The 24646-nt window shown below is 34.8% G+C and overlaps 1 protein-coding gene across 1 annotated transcript; it reads right to left on the reverse strand.

Annotated features, from left to right (window-relative positions):
* Window positions 1–222: 222 nt before the first annotated feature.
* LOC119557279 lies at window positions 223–2550 on the reverse strand. The gene is made up of 6 exons (XM_037869964.1): window positions 2170–2550; window positions 1446–1691; window positions 1237–1387; window positions 1003–1178; window positions 788–944; window positions 223–724 (listed from the first exon to the last, which is right to left on the reverse strand). The coding sequence occupies exons 1-6, from the start codon at window positions 2311–2313 to the stop codon at window positions 246–248; spliced, it is 1353 nt and encodes a 450-aa protein (XP_037725892.1). The 5' UTR covers window positions 2314–2550; the 3' UTR covers window positions 223–245.
* Between the last annotated feature and the right edge of the window lie 22096 nt (window positions 2551–24646).

The raw sequence follows: 24646 nt of genomic DNA on the forward strand, positions 1-24646 counted from the left end.
ATTAATGTCTAAACTTCATAATATGTCGAAATAAAAAATAAATAAGAAAAGAAAAAATTAATGTCTAAACTTCATAATATGTCGAAATAAAAAATAAATAAGGAAAGAAAAAATTAATGTCTAAACTTCATAATATGTCGAAATAAAAAATAAATAAGAAAAGAAAAAATTAATTCCTAAACTTCAATTTTTGTCAATATTAATTGGAAATACAGCCTATTTATGAAAACTTATGCCTAAAATGGTTACATTCTAAAGTTTTTAAAATCGTTTAAGAGTTCAGAGAGAGCTTTGCTTTTCTTATCAGACTTCAAATGAATTTCATAAAAATGTTGTTGTATCAATGACCACACTAATGTACATTCCGGGGGATACTCGAGGTTTAGGACAAAAAATATTTTGAAACACACTTCAATGCTTCTTAATAAATTTGGCATCCTATAAAAAACACCTGATAAGTAAACTGAAAACTCTGTAAGGTAAAATGGGCTTGTTCCCACGCTGCAGATGAACGGTTGCAGTTTCTGCTTTCCTGAGTAGCAGTTTTCCGTAAGATTCTTTAAATGTGTTTGCAGTTCCCCAACAGTAGCCTTCCAAACCAAGAAACGGCCTCGCGAATCCGCAATTGTGTGTTTAAATGTCTTGCTATCGCCGTCTGCTTTTGTCCTCGAGGTTGGCACCAACACTGAATGAATCGCAAGCCAAATTAAAGTCGTTTGTATGTCTATACATTATGGGAATAATTTAATGAGAATATTGAAAAAAAGTATTAAACGCATATACATACCTTCACCGTTGCTTTCCAAAGACTTAAGCAGGATCTTACCCTGTTGTTCCTTTACTTTCTCTCTTAAAAGGGGAACAATTTTTGACTTAAACTCGTCCCACTTTTGCGAAAAATTGTTAAAAGAAGCTGGATATAAAGCCTCAAAGTCGTTTTCGATCTATATTATTAAGATGTGTTTTAAAAAAATGTGCTTACAAATTTATTTTAGAGCTTACCAGCTTGAATCCGAAGGATTGTGTCAAAATTGGAAATTCTTCAAATACATCAAGCAGATTGGCATCCGACTTCAGGAAATTGCTTCTCCAGTCAAATGTGGAATTCCAGCACCTTAGCACAGACTCCAAGGGCTCAATATTATATTTAAGCCATTGTAAATCCAATTCGACTTCAGCTATTATTTAAAAACATATATAATTAACATGTACCTAAGTACTAGAAGTATTACTTACTTTTTTGGGAAGACAATAACATATTTGGAGAAACGTTTTGGTTTAAAGGCTTGGGGACTTTTCCAGTACTATATTTGGCCTTTATATTATAAAAGTGGCTGTACAGCAGGCCGCCCGGTTTCTTTCCTTTACTCTTCAAGAAGTATGTGTCCTTAAAAGTAAAAAGAATGTTTAATTTAAATATTTTTTACTGTGTTGCATTCACTTACAGCCGTCTCAGAATCAAATATATCAGTTATTTGGTTGGCAATCTCCTTCAACAGGTTCTGCCTAGGTTTAAGTTCTTTTTGAAGCAAGTACTCGACTATTACAGAACTTAGGTCTCTTCTCACTTGTGAGCTAAGGGTTTTGCGTTCATTATAATGCTTCAATATCAGTTTTCCCTTTTTGCTTTTTGAAAGAATTCGAGCCACACAAACACCTGGTTCTGGCTCGTTACTATCCTCAACGTTCTCCTTTTAAAAAAAGAAAATGGTGTGAAAATTAAAATGAAAATGCACATACGCTTTTTAAAAACAATCTTAGTTTTAATTTAGCTTGCGTTTGCTGTGCTTCTGAAAAAAAGGCCGCAGCAGAAACAATAGCCAAATTTGAGCACTGACGAAATGTCTAAGATGTTTTTGTCGAAATCCGGACATGGCGGATGTCTTACAGAAACGGGACTATTTAAAAAGAAGAAGAGAAGAATTCGAAGTATCTTTTGCTCATTTCAATTCGAAATCACTTGGCACAAAGCATTTGGGGGTTGTTTTGCATACACATGTGTATGTATGTGTTACGTGTACGACGCTCTAATGCAGTTCGAACTGGAAAGATCTTTGAAATACACATACATATATATGTATGCATGTATGTGTTCTGTTGCATCATCCTTTTAACACGTGATCTCAAAATTACTCACATATACAAATAATTAATTATGTATGTTCTTACTTTGTTCTGCCACAACTCCAGTTTTTTAAAGAACTCTATAGCTGGACCGACCATTTCTACTGGAATTTCCCCTCTGAGGTGCTCCCAATTCAAATATTTTAATGTCTCAACGGTAAACATTCTTTCTGTTATAGATAAATTCATTAACTTATTACAAGCAATTTACAATTTATTATATGTATGTATGTACTCACCAGAAAATATTTCAAGGAATGCTTCGCCTCCCAATTCTTTTACCACTGTCTCCATTTTCACTTGCACTTTTCAACAAACAAAAGGGTTAACAAACACGTCTTTACCAGCCAAGCGTCCGAAAAATTATGACAATGCAATTCGTCTCTACCCCAACCCTTGACACAAAGGTTAGATGAAAAGGAATTGAAAGAAAACTGTAAACTAGGGTGGACTTCCCTAAGGTCAGATGAGCCTTGCGTTTAATGTGAAACAAATTTCACACAAATATAAGTCCACCCTAACGTACGCACATTCTTGACACTTGCTTTGACCTGCGAACTATTCACACATACATATGCATCAATTTATTGCGTCTTAACTTGGTGGTTTTTAGGGTAATTTTTCTTAAATTCAGAAAATTGTTTGTGTATTTTTGTTCTACTTTTTAGGGCGATTTCGCCGTTAAAGTTAGAAAATACTTTTAGCGTCGACTCGGAAAAAATCGCCCTATATAATAGAAAAATTTGGCATTTTAGAAAAACCAACCCTAAAAATTATTTTCTATGGCGATTTTCCTTATATTTAGGGCTAGCCTTTCTTGAAATAAGAAAATTTTTCTAAATTTAAGGGCGATTTCAGTTTTAGGGCGATTTTTCTAGTATTTAGAAAAAAAATTTTATGAGTGTATAAGTTAATCAGGAAGATATAGAAAACATTGAGTCCGATCAGGGAGACTTAAATTTTAAGTTAAAGAAGTGGTTTATAAAGTACAAGCCAACTCGTAGTTGCGCTACAGATCTAATCAAAATTTTAAATGAAGAAACTTTAAATGTTAGGCCTTTTTATAAATTTAAATGCAGGAATACACCAGATATTACGGGAATAGATGGGGGTTCCTATTTGCATATTGGCTTATCGAAGCAATTAGTAAAATTATCTGTGGTAGCAGAATTACCAGAGGTTTTAAGCATTGACGTCAATATTGACGGTCTTCCCTTAACTAAAAGCTCTAGTGCACAATTGTGGCCTATTATAGTTCGAGTTAATAATATTAATAAATGCCCCGTCTTTCCAGTAGGAGCTTTTTTCATCTAAAAATAAGCCATCTAATTGTGTTCAATACATGTCAAAATTTACTAGTGAATTGTCCGATCTTTTTATAAATGGACTTACAATTTTAAACAAAAAAGTAAATTTAGAACTTAGGGCGGTGGTTTGTGATGCACCTGCAAGGGCATTTGTTACAGGAACCCCTGAAAATACATCCAGTCACGGCTGTACCAAATGTCTTCAGGTTGGTCGCAAAATAGATGGTACATTAACATACAGAACTGTTGCTAGTGAGTTAATTACTGATGAAGACTTTGCGAATAGAATTTATCCAAACCATGACAGCAAAGGTTATTTGAATAGTCCGTCCGCTTTTGAAACGCTTGGTGTTCGTATGATAACCAAAGTTCCTCTAGATTGTAAGCATCTTATTGAGTTGGGGGTAATGCGCAAATTTTTAGATCGAATTTATTATAGTAAAGTTATAAATAAAGTTTCAAAACAAAACCAAATCAGTATTTCCGCTAAATTAATGTCAATGCGAACTTTTATACCTAGAGAATTTGCAAGGAAGCCGAGGACAGTGTTAGAGCTTCCTAACTGGAAAAGCACTGAGTTTAGGCTGTTCTTATTATACACTGGTATTGTAGCTCTTTAAGATTCAATATTTGATGACCAGTATTATTTACTTTTATTACTCCACTACGCATATAGACTGCTCTGTTCGCAAAAGCAACGTGGAAATAATATTGAAAATGCTCAACAAATATTAAATCTATTTGTTGAAAATTTCCCCATTGTATTTGGAGCAAACAGTGTGACTTACAATGTTCACGGCTTACTCCATGTAAGAGATACTATCAATCAAGTCGGAAATCCGGTTTTACTCTAAATTTATAAAATAAATCGCCATTAACGACAAATTTCTAAAACTCAGGTCGATTACTATTTTCAGTCTATTTTGATGTTTCATTTATTTTTTGTAATATATGTACATAAATTAAAATTTCAGAAGAGGTTCTCCAAATCCGCAGGGAGATCTCTATTGTAACACACAAGTTGGACATTTTGGCGGACAAACTGGCGGAAAACACCGCCATTTTAATGGTATCATTTGCTCCTGAGAAAGAGATTTAGGGCGCGGTACCATTTCCGCTAAAAACAGAAGAGGAACTAGATGAGTTCGAAAATTCCTTGACCCCGGAGCTTATCGGTTTTTGCATTTTTATGTTTTTTTTTTATATCTATTTGCAGACAAAGAAAATATCAAAAATTATTGGGAGCGAACCGCTGTCAAAGCGGTTCAAACTTATCATAGCGGAAGATATCATCAATAGCTACAATTTGGACGGGTCCAACGGGAAAAAGTCCCTCAGATGCCGTATAGCGTTATACGGAGTTCTTAAAGGTAAATATACAAATAAAAAAGTAAAACATATGCCATTACATTTTTCAGGAGCGTTGGCCAAAGACTCCGAGGACCCGGACAAATCTTTAAGAAAGGCAATGACTAATGTTAAAAATAAGCTTACAGAACAAAAAACAGAAACAATAATTGTCCATTAGTTGAAAATTTGAATAATACCATCTAATTAAAATGTATTTAAAAATGTATGTATTTTTAAATCTATATTTTTATAATTGAAAACTCATGGGAAAAATTCTGATTTTCACAAGTGATTTCACTTGGGACGTGTCACTTGCAAGTGATTTCATAAGTGAAAACCCATTGGAAAAATTTTGATTTTCAAAGGGAACTGATTTTTTCCCTAGAACTGAAGGGGAATTAGGCGCCCAGCGGAAGCTTTCGCTGACCGCCGACACTTAAGATTTCTGATGCTATAAAATTTTAAAATTAAATAATTAACCACTGATTACTTTAAATCATCCTACTGAGGCAATTTCACTTCTGATAACTAAACATTTAACCGCTTTAGCACTTTCCCGATTTGAGTTTTAGTGAAATCTGGGTTAAATGTTTGAGCCACGTGGTATTTATGAAATTAAGTCACTTTTAGCTCCGTACTTGTACATATATTGGCACGTCCGCACGGCTCAGATCGCAAAACAGAAAAGATCCAGTGCGCAGAAAATGCCCTTCAGTTCTGCAGTAGGGACGCGGTGACATGGCTCAAGGCAAAAAGCTTTTTATTTTTTTTTTGTGCCTAAAACGCTGTGCCGCTGTTGACGTCAGCAGAGAAGTTGGCGCCGCGTAGAAGACTGCCTAGATATTCAGAAGTTCCCTCTCTTTCTTTGTCTTATAATCTGCCTGCACTCGGCGCTCTCAGAGACAAATTTCGGCCGATCCCTTATTTTTTTTGCGTCTCTCTGTTATAATCGGCTAGCGACTAACATTTCGGCGGAAAAATTTTCGTGGAGCAGCGAGATGTGTATGCCCTAATATTTTAGGAGCATTATTGTATATCGAAACAAAAAACTAATATTGTTTTACAAAATTAAATTATTTGATTATGGTAAAATTAAGTAAATTGATTTTACTTATAATGTTATGTTTACCTATTATACACTTTTATTAAAATATAATTTTTTAGTTTAGTTAAAGAAATTAAATCCGTTAAAATTGATTTCAATATTAAAAACATTTTAGTATTAACATTTTTTTAAAATTCATATTGTATTTTTTACTCAAGAAGTAAAAATTATATAGTCGGATATATTTCGCCTAATAAGAGTATAAGTGCAGTGGCACGCGCCAACAGGGAAGAGAAAACAAAAGAAATCAAGTAAAGGGGTGAGAAGATGACTTGGTGCATTCTGTTTGAGTGATTGGAAGGGAAGCACCCATTTTAATTGTGCGCAGCAGAGTAACTTTAATCGTTTCTTAAAGTTAATATAATAAAGTCAGGTAAGAGCTACATTAAGTTTAAGGTGCTGTGCATTGATCTTAGTTAGGTATTCAATGGGTTCCGTTAGCCGAAAGTGGATGATGAAATGTTTTGTGCCAGAAAAAGTCCCGCAAAGGGTTTATAAACAGCTCTAAAAGGTAAATATACACTCAGGGAAAAAACCGTTAGCGTTCTTGATTTCAGTATTTTCGATCTCAGTGAGCCAAGAACGACTCATACTAAAAATACTAAAATCGTCATCGAAGTCTTCTCGGTTTGAGAACGGGCCTTTGAGAATGGTCGATCTTGATTTCAGTATAAATCGTTCTCGGTTTCAACATCGAATCGATCTCGATTTCGAGAATAACCGTTCTCGGTTTCAGCATCGAATAGATCTCGATATCGAGAATAACCGTTCTCGGTTTCAACATCGAAAATATCTCGACTTCGATAAGAACCGTTCTCGGTTTCATCATCGCATTGATCTCGCTTCCAGAACCCATTCTCAATAAAAATTCTACATTTCTTAAATTTATATATATTTTAGCCTTACGGCTTTAATGTCATTATTAAGGGTATATACATGGAGGGGGGGGCGTTACAAAGTCTGTCAAATTAAAAATGTAGTTTCTTAATGGATTTTTATTGATTGTATGCAATGGGCTACAAACCATAAATTTGTTTGTTCTTCCTCATTCCTTTGTATGTAATATTACCAAAGAAGAAACTTTAGAATGTCTTAATTTTGGCCAGTCTTGCATGAATTCTAAATTGCATAGCTATTTTACATCTTCTTGGTGAATTTAACATGTTTTTTCCCAGAGTCTAAAGACTTCGCTCGAATCCGATGAGTCTCTCTTCAAATGCAATTTTAATGACAGTGATAGTCCCTTGTCGTAGTCTTCAAAATCGTGTGGAATATTTTCATCATCTTCTTTACTAGATAAAACTTTGCGACGTCTGTTCTTATACTTAGAATATAATTTTCCACTGGGGTTACTATGTTTTTTCCCCGAGGAATAAAATAATAGTCCTTAAGATAAAAGCAGAATGCTTAAAAATAAACTTAAAATGGTTTTTGTTTGTGGTTTAAGTATTACCCGGCTTTGAGCTTCGCAAGGAAAAATGCTTATAATCTCGTCCAACAACTTCGAAAAATCTGCGGTTTGAACAACAATGTTGTTGCGGAAAATCTCTTCTGTTAATATATATATTAAAAAATTACTTTGCGTTTCCGTCAACACTTTATTGTTGAGTAAATCGCGGCCCAGTTCTGACGATTGTAGTAAGGAACGCAAGCTCTATGAAATATATGAAATTTTTTGTTAGCCAATATTCATAATTTGTTTTCGGAAAAAGTTAATTTGAATAAGATGAGATAACCTGTTTTAGCACATTATTGGTGCTTTCATATACAAATTCAGTCACTACTTCTTCCTTAACTGGAACTGCGTTTGGCACTTGAGACTGTAAGATTATTTTAAAGAGAAAAATTTGACTTAAAATATCTAAATTGTCAAAACAGAACAGATACGAGCGCGATTAATCTTTAATGTATCATCACTTTTGTGGAACAAAATGTATTAAGTTTTTAAGTTTTTTCTAATTTCTAGGACAACCAAGGGAAAAAGTTGTTATATTAATTTGTAATATTGTTAAGATATCTGAAATAAACAACATGGCATCCTTACTCACTCATTACACTGTTAAGCCGCACAGTTTCACCATATACAAAGAAGTGAATTCGCAGCCATATAGGCGCCGCTTATTTCGATAACTTCGATAACGGTAACTTCAAAAGAGGAGTTTGGTCTCTCTCCTCTCCTCTATGTCACTCTCATATTTTCTACACAGAGAAAATTATGACGTTCTGAAATTGATTATTTGTATTCTCAATTTGAGGATGTACTCAATTTAAGTACAAAATTTGTGGAAAAAGCTCATATTGAGAAAAGCTGCACTCATTTTAAGAAAAAGGACTTGAATTGATCGCAAAATTCTAGGTTTGAGGAAATGTGTTCTTGAATTTCCAACTTGAGAATTAATATTCTCATTATGAGTAACCGATAAACTCAAAAATGAGTTGCGAGAATTCCGTTCTGCGAACGAGACGAGAGATGAGCGGCCTTTAGTTCGTTGCGTATATGGTTGTCTCTCTCTCACTAAAGGGTGTGTAAAGTGGTGCGCGCTGCATTTGTGTGACTGTCATTTGCCGTGTGATTTAGCAAAGTGAAGACGTGCGCGTAACTCAAAGCTAAAAAACTATTTTAGTGAATTGGACATTCGTGCGACCCTTCCGTACCTCGAGGGTAAGTTTTTTAATTTAAACTATATTTATAATGTGCTAAACAATGATACCCCAGTCGTAAATGGCAACATTCCAGCATGCGTTCTTTCATTATGAAATGGCATCAAAAAGGTGTTCCGGAAGTTATGAGTCTGTCCATTCTTTTTACACGGCTGCGGGACATAAAAGAATGCACCCGTTGCATGCTTCTGGAAGCATATATCTGGAATGCACCTGGAAGTAACAAACTAAACACATTCTGGGTGTACTCTTTTTTAATGCACCTGCAAGCAACATACTAAACACATTCTGGGTGTATTATTTTTTAATGCACCTGGAAGCAACATACTAAACTCCTTCTGGGTGTACTCTTTTTTAATGCACCTGGAAGCAACATACTAAACACATTCTGGGTGTAATCTTTTTTAATGCACCTGGAAGCAACATACTAAACACATTCTGGGTGTACTCTTTTTTAATGCACCTGGAAGCAACATACTAAACACCTTCTGGGTGTACTCTTTTTTAATGCACCTAGAACCATTCAAAAATCAAACATCTGGAATTTTCCCCAGGAATACATACATAAGACTGGATTTCAATTTCACATATTTATTTATTTGATTTCAATTTCATATATTTATTTATTTATTTTTATTCAGAGTCAGAATCGTACGGTTCGGCTCCTGGCTCCGGTTGGGCCTTCTTTAATGCGCTTCTCCCCTTATATATTTTATTTTTTTGGCGCATAAAGGCCAATCGGACGTCTTTTATGTATTCCAATAAGGAATATCCTTCCCATTTTAGTGATTCTGCAAAGATAAAAACACATTTAAAATTATTAGCTTGGTTAATATTTATAATATAATATATTATTTCTAATATTGGCTACTGTTTATTACAAAGTAAACGTCACCAAGTTTTTAATCATAAAAATGGACGTACCTTGCAGTACTGAATTTAAATTGTGAAAATTTGCTAGTCCATACTTGTGCTTAGACCCACTGTAATTTAGTTGCATTATTACTTCAGGGCTTATTATTTGGTCCAAGTTCTAAATTAAGTTATTGCCCAAAATGGATTTAAAGAGCGGTACCTGAAATAAAAATATAAAAATTACTAGAAAATATGAATAACAACTTACATTAAGATTCGGAAATAATACAAAATTATATATTTCTTAAATCCAAAGTATACAACGCAATGTAGGAGAAGATTCCAGCCCCATAAAATTATCTTCTCCTACATTGCGTTGTATACTTTGGATTTAAGAAATATAATAAATATTAAATTAAATATATCTTAATGTAAGTTGTTATTGCTGTTAAAGTCTGTCCGTGAACGCTTCGATTTTGGAAACTTACGTATTTTTCCATTTTCCCGTAAATCTTTTCGTCCACCTCCTTTAAATGGTCTATCGACCGGATGGGAAAGTCGGCCTTCAGGATTGGCTCTACTGGAGCCATCTTCCTCCAGAGAGCCAACATTTGCGCCGTGGAGTCCAGAATGGCCGAGTTTACGGCCTTCAATTCCGCCATTTCCGTACTCATTTTGCTGACCTCAGAGCTCATCGCGTGGACTACATCCTCCAGGCGTTGGATCCGATCATCCAGGCCACCAGACCTACTCTCCTCCACCGGCATTGGCACATTTTCCATTTCTTGCAATTCGAAACTCATTTTCTCAAAAAAAAAAGGGAAGAAATATGTTAGAAAACTGAAAACTGAAGGGCAGCTAATTTCGGGAAGCCGAAGTTTGTACACTCTTGCAGATCGTTGCTATTGCAGCTACAAAACATATCAAGCAAAAACATCTCTTAACGAGGTTAAAATATGGTGACGATCTCTTCTACAGCAAACAAAAGTTCATATATCCACTTTTGTGACAAAAATGTATTATACGATCTACATAATAAATACGTTTTCTTAATATTTTTACATTAGCCACGCTTTATGAAAATTGTACAGCTAAACACAAGCATATTGAATAGCAACAATTTTTCGATAAATCGAAAGCTAAGGAACCTTAATAGGAGTACTCAATGTTCTAGACAGACAAACGGAGATGGGTAGATTCACTCGCATAGTGATCCTGATCAAGAAAGTATATAATTTACTGAATACTGCATTTATAATTGTATTACATTAAACAGCAACACTCAGCAAGCGTGTAATAGACTATGTACTCTGTAAAACGATAGAAAATGAAAACAAATATCGATATATTTGAATTTAAAGTGTTTCAATTGTTTTTTCAGTGTACACTAGTCGGCATAAGTATTAGGACGAAACAAAAGTTAAATATACCCACAATTTGAACTTACTTTTTGTTAATTTTGGCATCAATGGAAAGGTAATGGGTTGGGCAAAGTATTATATCATTCAAACAGCATTTAAATTACCTTTCCATTGATGCCAAAATTAACAAAAAGTAAGTTCAAATTGTGGGTATATCTATTTAATAGGTAAGAAACATACACACCTTGTAAGGCTAGACGAAAAATAAAGAAAAAGAAGAGAAATTCGTTAGCAGGTTAAATTATAATAAATACACTAACAGGATTTATCTTACCAAGAAGAAATATACTTGGGCATGTTAGGCATTTGTGTTGATTAAAAATTGTTTAGATTACAACAATTTTTTGCGCGCGCGAATCCCAGGCGAAAAAAGCCCACCTCCCGCCCAACCGCCCGAGGGGCGCTGTCGTATAGCGCACGACACGAAAACGAAAAAAAAGTTAAAAAACGAATAAAAGGAAGGTCAAGAGGTATATTTTAAATTAATTTACAGTGTGTAATAGCGGTGTCAATACCACTCTATTTTTAAAAGGAATGTAAACATATTTAAACGATATTTCACTTATAGAAAATGATTCCTCCTCACTATTCCAATTAGCATCAGCGAGCAAAATGCCCAAAGATGAACTTAAAATTGGTGAGTCAAAAAAACTGCCAGAATTGGAAAATCTATGCCCAACAATAAGACAGGCATCATTTCTTCTTTCAAATTTAGATATTTTGAACGGAATATTTTGTTGTACACAACAAATATTGTTAGGCATTTTAGAAGTTAAGATAAAATTATTAAACGTGTATTTGATTATATTTCCAAATCCGTCAGTTTTTTCCCCAGTAAATGTTTCTTCATTATTAATATACACAGACATTTTCTTTTCTACTTGTTCTAAAATCTTATTAGGTTTTTTTACGCAGCGCTTTACTTGCTGCAGAACATTTTCAAATTTGTAGGCCGTGAACGAGTTAATATGGCCAAGTTGTCGGACGCAATCAGTTAAATGAATCATATTATGAACATTATATGTTAATGTGTTTTTTGGATATATATTGGTAAAGTTTTGGACGAAGTATCTTATCAATTCGCTGATAGTGTCAATGGTTAAATAATAATTTGAACTAATTAGTGATCTATAAGCACACATTAGAAGCAAGAAGTGATAATAGCAATCATCCGAAACTTTATCTTTTAATACAACCATTCCCAAATATAAAAGAAATTGTCTGTGCTCAACTGCCTTCCAGCGTGGCAGTTCTTCTAGAGATCTCGGCTTTTTTCCAAATTCTGTAGGCCAATAATCTTTTAAATTTAGAAGGAAATCAGAAATTTTTGTTATGTCTTCTTTTTTATACCCTTGCAGAGGGTATATTGATTTCAGTCAGAAGTTTGCAACGCAGTGAAGGAGACGTTTCCGACCCCATTAAGTATATATATTCTTGATCAGCATGACTAGACGAGTCGATCTAGCCATGTCCGTCTGTCCGTCTGTCCGTCCGTTTCTACGCAAACTAGTCTCTCAGTTTTAAAGCTATCGGGCTGAAACTTTCCCAAAAGTCTTATATCTTTTGCAGGTAGTATATAAGTCGGAACCAGCCGGATCGGACAACTATATCTTATAGCTCCCATAGGAATAATCGGACAAAAAAATTTAAAAAAATTATATCCTTGGTGTTTTTTAGCATATAACCTCCTAAGCTTGGAAATAACATTTTGTAATTAGTTTTGAATTTTGAATTAAATTTTATCGAAATCGGACGACTATATCATATAGCTGTCATAGGAACGATCGGAAAATTTTTGGAAAAATAATATGAAACAAATTATAGCTTCAGTGTTTTTCAACATATAACCTTCAACGCTTGGAAATAACATTTTTTAATTAGTTCTGAGTTTCGAACTTAATTTTATCAAAATCGGACGACTATATCATATAGCTGCCATAGGAACGATCGGAAAATTGGTAGGAAAATAATATGAAACAAATTATAGCTTCGGTGTTTTTATACCCTTGCAGAGGGTATATTGATTTCAGTCAGAAGTTTGCAACGCAGTGAAGGAGACGTTTCCGACCCCATAAAGTATATATATTCTTGATCAGCATCACTAGACGAGTCGATCTAGCCATGTCCGTCTGTCCGTCTGTCCGTCTGTCCGTCTGTCCGTCCGTTTCTACGCAAACTAGTCTCTCAGTTTTAAAGCTATCGGGCTGAAACTTTCCCAAAAGTCTTATATCATTTGCAGGTAGTATATAAGTCGGAACCAGCCGGATCGGACAACTATGTCTTATAGCTCCCATAGGAATAATCGGAAAAAAAATGTAAGAAAAGTATATCTCTGGTGTTTTTTTCCTTGGAAATAACATTTTTTAATTAGTTTTGAATTTCGAATTAAATTTTATAAAACTCGGAAAACTATATCATATAGCTGGCATAGGAACGATCGTAAAATTGGTGGGAAAATAATATGAAACAAATTATAGCTTCGGTGTTCCTTAACATATAACCTCCTACGCTTGGAAGTAACATTTTTTAATTAGTTCTGAATTTCGAATTTAATTTTATAGAAATCGGACGACTATATCATATAGCTGCCACAGGAACGATCGTAAAATTGGAAAAAAAATTTTTAATTAGTTCTGAATTTTTTTGAATTTAATTTTATCAAAATCGGACGACTATATCATATAGCTGGCATAGGGACGATAAGAAAATTGGTGGAATAATAATATGAAACAAATTATAGCTTCGGTGTTTTTTTTAACATAAAACCTCTTAAGCTTGGAAATGATATTTTTATACCCTTGCAGAGGGTATAATGATTTCAGTCAGAAGTTTGCAACGCAGTGAAGGAGACGTTTCCGACCCCATAAAGTATATATATTCTTGATCAGCATCACTAGACGAGTCGATCTAGCCATGTCCGTCTGTCCCTCCGTTTCTACGCAAGCTAGTTTCTCAGTTTTTAAGCTATCGGGCTGAAACTTTCCCAAAAGTCTTATATCTTATGCAGGTAGTATATAAGTCGGAATTAGCCGGATCGGACAACTATATCTTATAGCTCCCATAGGAATAATCGGAAATAAAAAATGTTAACAAATTATATCTTTGGTGTTTTTTAACATATTACCTCCTTTCCTTGGAAATAACATTTTTTAATTAGTTTTGAATTTCGAATTAATTTTTATCAAAATCGGAAGACTATATCATATAGCTGCCATAGGAACGATCGTTAAATCGGTGGGAAAATAATATGAAACAAATTATAGCTTCGGTGTTTTTCACATATAACCTCCTACGCTTGGAAATAACATTTTTTAATTAGTTCTGAATTTGGAATTTAATTTTATCAAAATCGGATAGCTATATCATATAGCTGCCATAGAAACGATCGTAAAATTGGTGGGAAAATAATGTGAAACAAATTATAGCTTCGGTGTTCCTTAACATATAACCTCCTACGCTTGGAAATAACATTTTTTAATTAGTTCTGAGTTTCGAATCAAATTTTATCAAAATCGGACGACTATATCATATAGCTGCAATAGGAACGATCGTAAAATCGGTGGGAAAATAATATGAAACAAATTATAACTTCGGTGTTTTTAAACATATAACCTCCTACGCTTGTAAATAACATTTTTTAATTCATTCTGAATTTCGAATTTAATTTTATCAAAATCGGACGACTATATCATATAGCTGCCAAAAAAACGATCGTAAAATTTGAAATAAAATTTTTAATTAGTTCTGAATTTTTTATACCCTTGCAGAGGGTATATTGATTTCAGTCCGAAGTTTGCAACGCAGTGAAGGAGACGTTTCCGACCCCATAAAGTATTTATATTCTTGATCAGCATGACTACACGAGTCGATCTAGCCATGTCCGTCTGTCCGTCTGTCCGTCCGTTTCTACGCAAACTAGTCTTTCAGTTTTTAAGCTATCGGGCTGAAACTTTCCCAAAAGTCTTATAACTTATGCAGGTAGTATATAAGTCGGAACCAGCCGGATCGGACAACTATATCTTACAGCTCCCATAGGAATTATAGGAAAAAAAATTTTAAAAAATTATATCTTTGGTGTTATTTAGCATATAACCTTCTAAGCTTGGAAATAACATTTTTTAATTAGTTTTAAATATCATATAGCTGCCATAGGAACGATCGTAAAATTGGTGGGAAAATAATATGAAACAAATTATAGCTTCGGTGTTCCTTAACATATAACCTCCAACGCTTAGATATAACATTTTTTAATTAGTTCTGAGTTTCGAATTAAATTGTATCAAAATCGGACGACTATATCATATAGCTGCCTTAGGAACGATCGGAAAATTGATAGGAAAATAATATGAAACATATTATAGCTTCGGTGTTTTTTAACATATTATCTTATACTAGTGGGAATATCATTTTTTGTGTTCTTAAATATAATAATTATAGCTGCAAGGGTATATAAGCTTCGGCTTGCCGAAGCTAACTTTCTTTCTTGTTTATTTTGAAATTATTAGTTTTTCTGTCTACAATTAAATTTAAAATTTTTCTTGCGACCCCTAAGTCAATTAAGTGCATTGGGTCCAAAGGAAAGGCATTTATTATATTTATTTTAAGTCTTTCTATTAGGAGAGACTTGTTTTGGTAACAGGGCAAGTGGTGGGACGCAAGAGACCTATTTCGAAATTGCTCGTTTGTAATTGGCGAGCCTGAGTTTTCGCTATAAACAGTTACGTTATTAATACGTTTTCCAACTTGATTGCATTTCATGCAACCACTAAACGAATTGGTCCCTGGGGTCCCACACATAAAAGACCTTGCCGGGGCATCACATATAAAGGCCCTTAATTTTAAAGAGATATTTTTGTCGCCAATTTGGAGAGGACTCTCAGACAACTTTACCAGTTCAGATACGAAATCGCTCATATAATCATCTACATTGGCAGGCTTTCGACTGCCAACATAAGAGCCGATCAAAAATACATCACTATTGGGAATATTTGGAAAGTGTCCCAAAATTGGCCACAAACTGGTATTGGAACTTTTAAAAAGCGGTAATCCGTCTACATTGACATCTATCACACCGCGCAATAAGTTCCCGGCCTAGCAAGGAAAAACACTTTTTTTTTGAAAATTTTGTTTTATTCATCAATATAGTTTCCATCTACGGCTATACACTCAGTCCAGCGCTTCTCCAACCTTTCTATGCCATTTTTGTAGAAAGATGAACTTTTACCCTCAAAATAGGTCTCAGTATCGACAATCACCTCTTCATTTGATCGATATCTCTTGCCTTGGAGGTGCTTTTTGAGATCTGAAAAAAGCCAGTATTCACTGGGGGCCATATCTGGAGAATAAGGTGGGTGCGGCAGAAGTTCGAACCTCAATTCACTCAATTTCACCATTGTTGCCATAGACTTGTGGCATGGTGCATTATCCTGGTGAAACAGTGGTTTCTTCTTGGCCATATGTGGACGCTTTTCCTTGATAACGCGATCCAATCGATCCAGCAGTTTTATATAATATTCGCTGTTTATTGTTTTACCTTTTTCCAGGTAGTCTATAAATAAAATCCCATGTGCATCCCAAAATACAGAAGCCATAACCTTACCCGCCGATATTTGTGTTTTGGGACGCTTCGGACGGCTTTCACCGGCTACCACCCACTCAGAAGACTGACGACTGGATTCTGGAGTATAGTGGTGTATCCAGGTTTCATCCATGGTTACGTAACGGCGAAAAAAATCGGTCCTATTGCTCTTCAACATGCTTAAACACGTCTCGGAAGCATCGATGCGTTGTTGCTTTTGGTCCGGTGTTAGCAATCGCGGCACCCACTTCGAGCAGAGCTTTCTCATGTCCAAATGTTCATGTAATATCGTAAACACACTGCCTTCCGATATCTTTGAGGCATCAGCTATCTCCTTTAATTTCAATTTGCGATCGGCCAATACCATTTTTCGGATTTTTGCCACATTTTCTGGCGTAACTGCTGTTTTTGGGCGACCACTGCGTTCAGCGTCTTTGGTGTCCACACGACCACGTTTAAATTCATTGTACCAATCTTTGATGGTTGATTTTCCCGGAGAAGAATCTGGGTAATGTTTATCAAGCCAAGCTTTTGCTTCTACTGTATTTTTTCCTATCAAAAAACAGTGCTTAATCAGGACACGAAACTCCTTTTTTTCCATATTGTAGAAAAACCCAAAGGTTGTATTACTTAAAAATTTGTAACTTAAAAGCACGTGGTCACAGAGTTGAATAATTTTTACACAGAGCTTATGATAATCGACACTTTCGATAAAAAATATCTATATTTGCTTACTACTGCTCCTTATATGTCGGGCCGCGAACTAATTGAGCGATGCGATAATATTATTTCACAATTATCTGGCAATTTGTTTTTAATGAATTTCAAATAATTCCGAATGCCAATGTGAGTGTAGTGACCCGGTCTTACACTGCGGATTACCGCTTTTGGTAAATTTAAATTTAAAAGACCATTAGCCGACCGAGGAACATCTAGGTTTTCCGATTCTAAAATTTTTAGCAGTGCATCAAGTTGATCCCTAGTAACATTATTGTTATGGTACCAGTCTAATAATTTTTGCCGTAGACTTGGTTTTTCTTCATTTTCTAAAAATGCATTGTTTAATTCTGTATTGTTATTAAGGGAATAACTTGATGCACTGTAATTTAAATCGGTAACAATTTCAGAGGGGTATACATTGTCAGAATCATTTTCTATATTGACAGGTAGAGCTAAAGCGGCCGATCGCAGAAGCTCTTCCTTTTGTTTTTTCACCAAACGGTGTAAATTGCTTCTTGACATTCCCCTCATCTTTTATTCGTTTCTTAAGTTTTTATAAATTTAAATTTTTTAACCGATATTTAATTTGTTATTAAAAAAATTTAATTAATTGTTTTACTTTTAAATTTAATTTAAATAATTTAATAAGAAACCTAGTAAAGAAGTAAATTATTTAGAATTTAAATTCGTTTAATTTTCTGTAAATAAAAAGAAAAATGTAAAACATAAACTCAGCTAAAGGGACCAAAGCAAGCAGCAAAGCGAGATTGAAATGCGCCACCTACCGGCGGAAGACAGATTTAAGCGTTATGGGCGTTAGAGTGGGCGTGGCATATTTGCGTAACAAACTTGCGCTGCGTAAGAAGCTCAGGAATCTGCACGCCAAATCTCAATAGCCTAGCTCTCATAGTTTTCGAGATCTCAGCGTTCATCCGGACAGACAGACAGACGGGCATGGCTAGATCGACTCGGCTAGTGATCCTGATCAAGAATATATATACTTTATGGGGTCGGAAACGCTTCCTTCTACCTGTTACATACTTTCCGACGAATCTAGTATACCCTTTTACTCTACGAGTAACGGGTACAAAAAGGACAGAAACGAAAACACATACAACAACTACAAGTCATTAAAAATATAAGCAAAATGATTTTTGAAAAATTCTTTTTGCAGTTACTATTATTTTTGCTTGAAGAAACTTTTTGCATCAAAAAATTTAAGTTTTCAAGGTGAGGAAAAAAGTTCAAATAGTAGATTTTCACACATATTCGTCCTTTTCAATAAGTACTGAATGGATTAAGATTACCTTTCTATTGATGCCAAAGTTAACAAGAAGTAAGTTTTTTTTGTTGTTATATTTTTGTTTTGTAAAAATACTTTTGACCACCCTTGTAAGTACCTGCTTTGATAAAATAAACTGAAAATTAATAAAATAAGAATCACTCATATACATATTTATAACATTTTTAAAAATCTAAAAAGATATAATTTTTTTTGTAATTAAAAAAAAAAAAATTGTTTTTAAATTTTGTTGCCAAAAAAATGTAAAGTTTTTTAACATTTATTAATCATGCCCACGTTTGTCACCTTCAACCGCTTTTTTTATAAGTTGGATAAATTTTTAGCTTTACAATATTGAATTGTTGATTTATTGATTTTGTATAAAAGAAATTAAGTCAATCGGATAACTAAAGCTGGAGATATATATTGCTAAAAGCGGGTACTTATAAAAAATTTTCGTTTTTTTCGGCAAAATGGTGATACACGTGTTTACTTATTTACCGAATAATATACGTAAAAAGTTATAGGCAAATCCTTATTTATTTATTTTCGAACAAACATAAGTAAAACTTTGATATATTTATAAAATAATCAAATTGTAAAATTGCACATATTTATGTATTTTAATTTTATTTTCGCACTAATTTGATGTATGTACATATGTGTGTACATATTTATGTACATTGTAAATTGCTGCTTGCACATGTTTATGTATGTTAATTGTATTTCCGCACAACTTATTTATTATTTATTGAAATAAATTTGGTATTTATTGCATATATTGTTTTAACTTCGCACTTACATATATATACATATGTATATGTATGTATGTAATTGCATTATGTGCAATCACATTTAAGTTTTTAGTAAATTTGTTTAATTTCTCACTTCACTAACTACACTTTACTTACCTGGGAAAAGAATAATTTAAGGTTGGTTGGTAAAATATTTGGTAATTTTGTAATAACACTTGTGGCTGAACTTTACTCTTTCAAATGAAATCTGCAAGTGGCGAGAAATGCAAGAGGCGAGAAAAACCGCGTGCTTCCTTGCATATTCCCTTTTGTCTTTATTATTTGTTTGTCAAGAGAACAGTACCGAAAAAGACGATTGTAAAAAAATCGGCATCGGCAACCTTCGGGTTTGAGTTTGGTTTTTTTACATTCCCACTAAAATACACCTGGATGCACTATATTGAAATACACCCAGATGGCACCCAAAAGACTGCCCCCAGCACGCACATTTTGCTGGGTAAATTTGAATGCGTGCTGTTTTGCGTAAAAAAGATACGACCCAGAACTATTTCTTTCGGAATACGTTCCCGAAACGGGTGTTTGGGCATGCTTCTGGATGCATTATTCTGAAACACTTCTAGAAGGCACCGCAATAGAATGCACCCAGCACGCACATTTGCCTTGGAAAATTTGCATGCGTGCTGTTTTGCGTAAAAAAGGTACGACCCAGAACTATGATTTTTTAAAACACGTTCCGCAACTTACGACTGGGACAGTAACCAAACACTGCAAAAATATTGCCAAAGCGTGTACATTAATATGTTTGTATGTGTGATTGTAAGTGGCGTGAAGCAGTCTAGTTTAGTTAGTTTCTACGTACATTGTACAGTGGCGACAAAAATAATAGCACCACTTCAATACATTTTCTTCTTGGTAACATAAATTTGTTTTCAGTGATTGTTTTTTTTCAACACAAAATTTTTTTGTACTCTTTAGTATTCTCTCTAACCAAAAAATGTGTTACCCTGTTTTAAAATCCTTCCTATAAATTTATTTTTAAGTGTTTTATTAAAAAAGCCCAAAAAATGGAGAAAAATAAAATAGCACCACTTCCACATTTATTGGAAAAAACCCCATATTTTGCAGAATAGCCTTAAAACAAAGCACGGGTCAATTAGATTTATTGAGATTTATTTTGAGCATAAAAACTTTGATAATATCATTGAAATGGGGCGTGGAAGGCAATGCACTGAGAAAAAGCGTTATATCATCCAAAAGTTGATAAAGGATGGAAAATCTTACAGAGAAGTTGGTCGATTGGTCGGATATTAAAATAAAATGATTAAGAACGCTCTAAACTTTAAAGAAAAACCTGAAACACGAGGACGAAAACAATCTATGACCCCCCTTCACGTCAATCGATTGATTCGTCAGAACAAGAAGGATCCTTTTTAATCTGCTACTGAGCTTAAAAAGGAGCTTAAAATAAATGCGACGGTGCAAACTGTGCGTACATATCTCAGGGAATATAACCTAAAAGCCTGCAGCCGGAGAAAGGTACCACTTTTAAATGACAGACGTATTTCTAGGCGAATGAAGTTTGCCAAGGATCATGCAAATTGGTCACCCAAACAGTGGAGGAATATTTTATGGTCAGGTCAGAGCAAGGTGATTATGTTTGGTGGAAAAAGATCCAGATCGTATGTCAGACGTCCAAATAACTCGGAATTTAAGCCCCAGTAGACCACAAAGACCATAAAGCATGTAGGGCGTAGTGTGATGGTATGGGCCTGCTTTTCCTATTACGGAGTAGGCCCGATACAGTGGATCAAGGCCATCATGGATCAGCACGTATCATGGATACCATTATGCTACCTTTCGCAGAGTATGAAATGCCGCTCGTGTGGGTCTTCCAACAAGGTAATGACCAAAAACATAGCAGCAAGAAGGCAAAGAAAAGGTTTGGGGACAACTCTGTAAACGTTATGGAGTGGCGTCCGCAGTCTCCAGACCTTAATCCAATAGAGAATCTGTGGTCGGACGTCAAGAAGGCAGTCGCTGCATCAAAACCAACATCCATGGGATCCCTTTGGGAAGTAATTAAGGAGTCCTGGACTCAAATTTCCATAAAGCGATGTCAGGACCTAGTTGACTCCATCCCAAAACGCTGCGCACCTGTTATTTCCAACAAAGGATACACCACAAAGTATTAAATGAGGAATATAAATATCGATTTAATAGTTCCACATTGTTATCTCACGAATATTGGTAGTTCCTATAGTTTTAAACCCATTTTATAAAAGTGGTGCTTTTATTTTTTTCGTTAAGTTTTTCGAGTTTTTATAAAATTTCTTAAATAATTTAAAAACTAAAAAAAAAATCTACATTATTTTTTCATTTTCTGATTCTATGATGCAATTCGATTCCAAAAAGGTATTGCATGTTTTGACAGAGCTTAAAATATAGGTAGGGTGGCTATCCAAAGATTGCTCGAGTAGGTGGTGCTATTTTTTTTTTCGCAGCTGTACATACATACATACACATATAATTAAATATAATATTAAATGTACATTTAATAACATTCTAATTTTATTGTTTCATATATATGCATATATATTTACAATATTTGCTAACAATAACGTTTTCTATTTCAGCCTCTTTGCTCTTCGCTAGACCAGACAGCTAAGGGAAAAAATAATAACCTAGACCACGGAACATGTATGTATATATATAACTGTACTACAAAATAAAATCAAACAAATATTTTACCCTTTTTTCTGGGAATGGGTGGCGCGGTTTAAGTGCAAAAGTTCTTCATTTGAGAATTTAGAAGTTCACTATCAAGAACTTGTTTCTCATTTTGAGCGCTGGAAATTTCTCAGTATGAGAAAAGGGGATACTCGTTTCCAAAATTCAAGCTAAATTATTTCTTAAAATGAGTGCAGTTTGTACTCATATTGAGGAAAATTGTTCAGAAAAGAGCACAAATGTACTCAATTTAAGTACAAATTTTTTGAGAAATTTGTACTGAAAGTGAGTATTTTGCACTCAATGTGAGAATTTTTGTTCATGCTGAATTTTTGAGTACAAAAATACTCAATTTGAGTATAAATTACTTGAATAATTCTCTCTGTGTACGTCTTCCCCTCACGTCCCTCGTCAACAACCACAGAACCGAGATCGATTTTAGTTCGGAATACTAAAATCGACATCGCTTCCGTCATGAAACCGAGAAGAAAAATGTGAGAAGACACAATACTAAAACCGATAAGAACCGATCTCGGTTTTTTCCGTTCTCAATTTTTCTGGGTGTACAAATAAACAAATAAAACTCATTTTTTAATCATATGTCCATACATTTTTTCATGTTTGAGAAAGGCGATGACGATCGTGAAAAACAAACTAACAAAAAACAAAATCAGAAATACTAACAATAATTGTCCCTTTATTGAAAATCGGAATAATACGATGTAATTAAAATGAATTTAAATGAAATTAAAAATGTATGTATTTAAAATTCTATATTTTCATAAGTGAAAACTCATGGGAAAAACTCTCAATTTAACAAGTGATTTAACTTGGGACGTGACACTTGCAAGTGATTTCATAAGTGAAAACTCATTGGAAAAATTCTGATTTTCACAAGTGATTTCACTTGGGACGTGTCATCGGCACGTGACAGGCCATACGAAAAATGAGTATAAGGAACAAGTAAAGTCCCGTGGAACTTCTGATTCACAAGTGAATCTTTTTTTTTTTGGAACTGAAGGGTGTTTTCTGAAAAGCCTTACGCTTTCGCTTACTCCCGGTGATGAGCTTTCATTCGGGATCCTTCCACTCAATACTAGAATGCCCTGAGTGCGAAAGAGACAACTATACTAATAAACACTCTCGTGTATTTCGTCGCACGCACAGTGGGATGGTATGCACTATTTCTTAGCGAATTTTGTTATGCGCGTGTCAATTAATTTCGTGGACCAGAGATTGTACGATGGGCACCACATGGTGTCACGGCATACAATTGTTGAAGCAACCCATGTGCTGGGCAAGATCACATCATCACTTCAACGGGACGACATAGAGGAAAAAGCTTTAAGGATCTACGACGGAAACCAATTAGCCGAAACTTCGCTTAGCACATCTTCTCCTGTTCAAAATTTTACTGGGATATGAACAAATTTGGTCTGTTGTGTCAGGTGAGAAAAAATATGACACCGATGGAAATATTATTGCCATCAGCTCGATCTTTGGATGGACAATTACTTCCATTGCAATGCCGCACACGTCAACACGATCTCTCTTTATGAACGACTATCTAAGTCTAGGTCGTATCCGTAAGCTGGTGCCAGAAGAATGCAATACGTCAGCCAATACATTCGCCAGATCTGGGTAGCCCCTGAGCACCACATCTTTCAACGGATCGTATGGAGAGACGTTCCCAGTGATCCTTTTCAACACTTTCAACTCTGCACAGTCACCTATGGACCAAGCTGTGCGCTGTTTCTTGCTGTCAGAGTACTGGAACAACAAGCGCGAGATAGCCAGGATGAGTTTCCCGTAGCCTCACCGGCGCTGAGACTGAAGACGAATTACTCAGCCGCCGTGACGAGCTCAGCAAGCTGATGTCCAAGGCTACACACAAAAAAAACCCGTCATCAATATGCCATCAGTTAGGTGTCAATGTGACACTGTCGAGTGTCAAAAAATCTTTGATACGAAAGTCATCAAATTTACCCTAATATAGGATCACATTGCCACTTGAAAATACAATTTTTACGAAGAAGCTGTTTTGTTACAAAAAAGCATTCTGCCGAACGAGAATAAATTATAGGCATGGCTCGGACCGCTAGCGCATTGTTTTTTATGCACGGGCCTGAGGGTTAGTGGTTCGAGTATTTGAAATCTGAAAACGTTTTAAATACAACTTTGATATAACAATTGATAAGGAAATGTTAGATATTATTCTTAGAAATCTTACAAAGTACTTTGCGTCAGCGCGTAATTGAATCGGGGACCTTTTGCATCAGAGACAGATACCTTACCCATTTGTCTATCGGCCAACGTTTCCCGTGGGTGTTTAGTTCAAATGCCATGATAACCGATTCTTGAACGCAGTTCGAAACTCGAACTGTCAAAAAATGCTTTTATCGTCATTGAAGTATCCACGGTTTTTGTCAAACTGACACTATTTAGGGTTAAATAGGATTTTTCATACAATGTTGTATACTTTTGATACTTATTTAGGATCAAATTGATCCCAATAATTTGATCCTAGGTGTAATGTCATTTTCACCCACACTTATTAAATTGACTTTCAACGATTTTTTTTTGGGTGTAAGCTTGAGCTTGGTAAATGGGTGTCTAACAGCAGCCGCATCAGCCTCACCAGGCAAGACGAGCACCCAATATCCAGTGCGGTTAAAGTTTTAGGAATGCAATGGAATCCCCAAGGCAATGTCCTTTTCTGCGAAGCTTCACTTTTTAGGCAGCCAGATGCTACTAAACGGCA

This window comes from Drosophila subpulchrella, chromosome X (assembly GCF_014743375.2).
Source record: "Drosophila subpulchrella strain 33 F10 #4 breed RU33 chromosome X, RU_Dsub_v1.1 Primary Assembly, whole genome shotgun sequence".
NCBI lineage: Eukaryota > Metazoa > Arthropoda > Insecta > Diptera > Drosophilidae > Drosophila > Drosophila subpulchrella.

Coding starts and splice junctions, on each gene's coding strand:
- LOC119557279 (XM_037869964.1), bottom strand. CDS start 2,313: ATGAATTTATCTATAACAGAAAGAATGTTTACCGTTGAGACATTAAAA. Junction 1,179..1,236: donor GTTATTGTCTTCCCAAAAAA/GTAAGTAATACT, acceptor TTTAAATAATAG/CTGAAGTCGAATTGGATTTA. Junction 945..1,002: donor AATCCTTCGGATTCAAGCTG/GTAAGCTCTAAA, acceptor TTAATAATATAG/ATCGAAAACGACTTTGAGGC.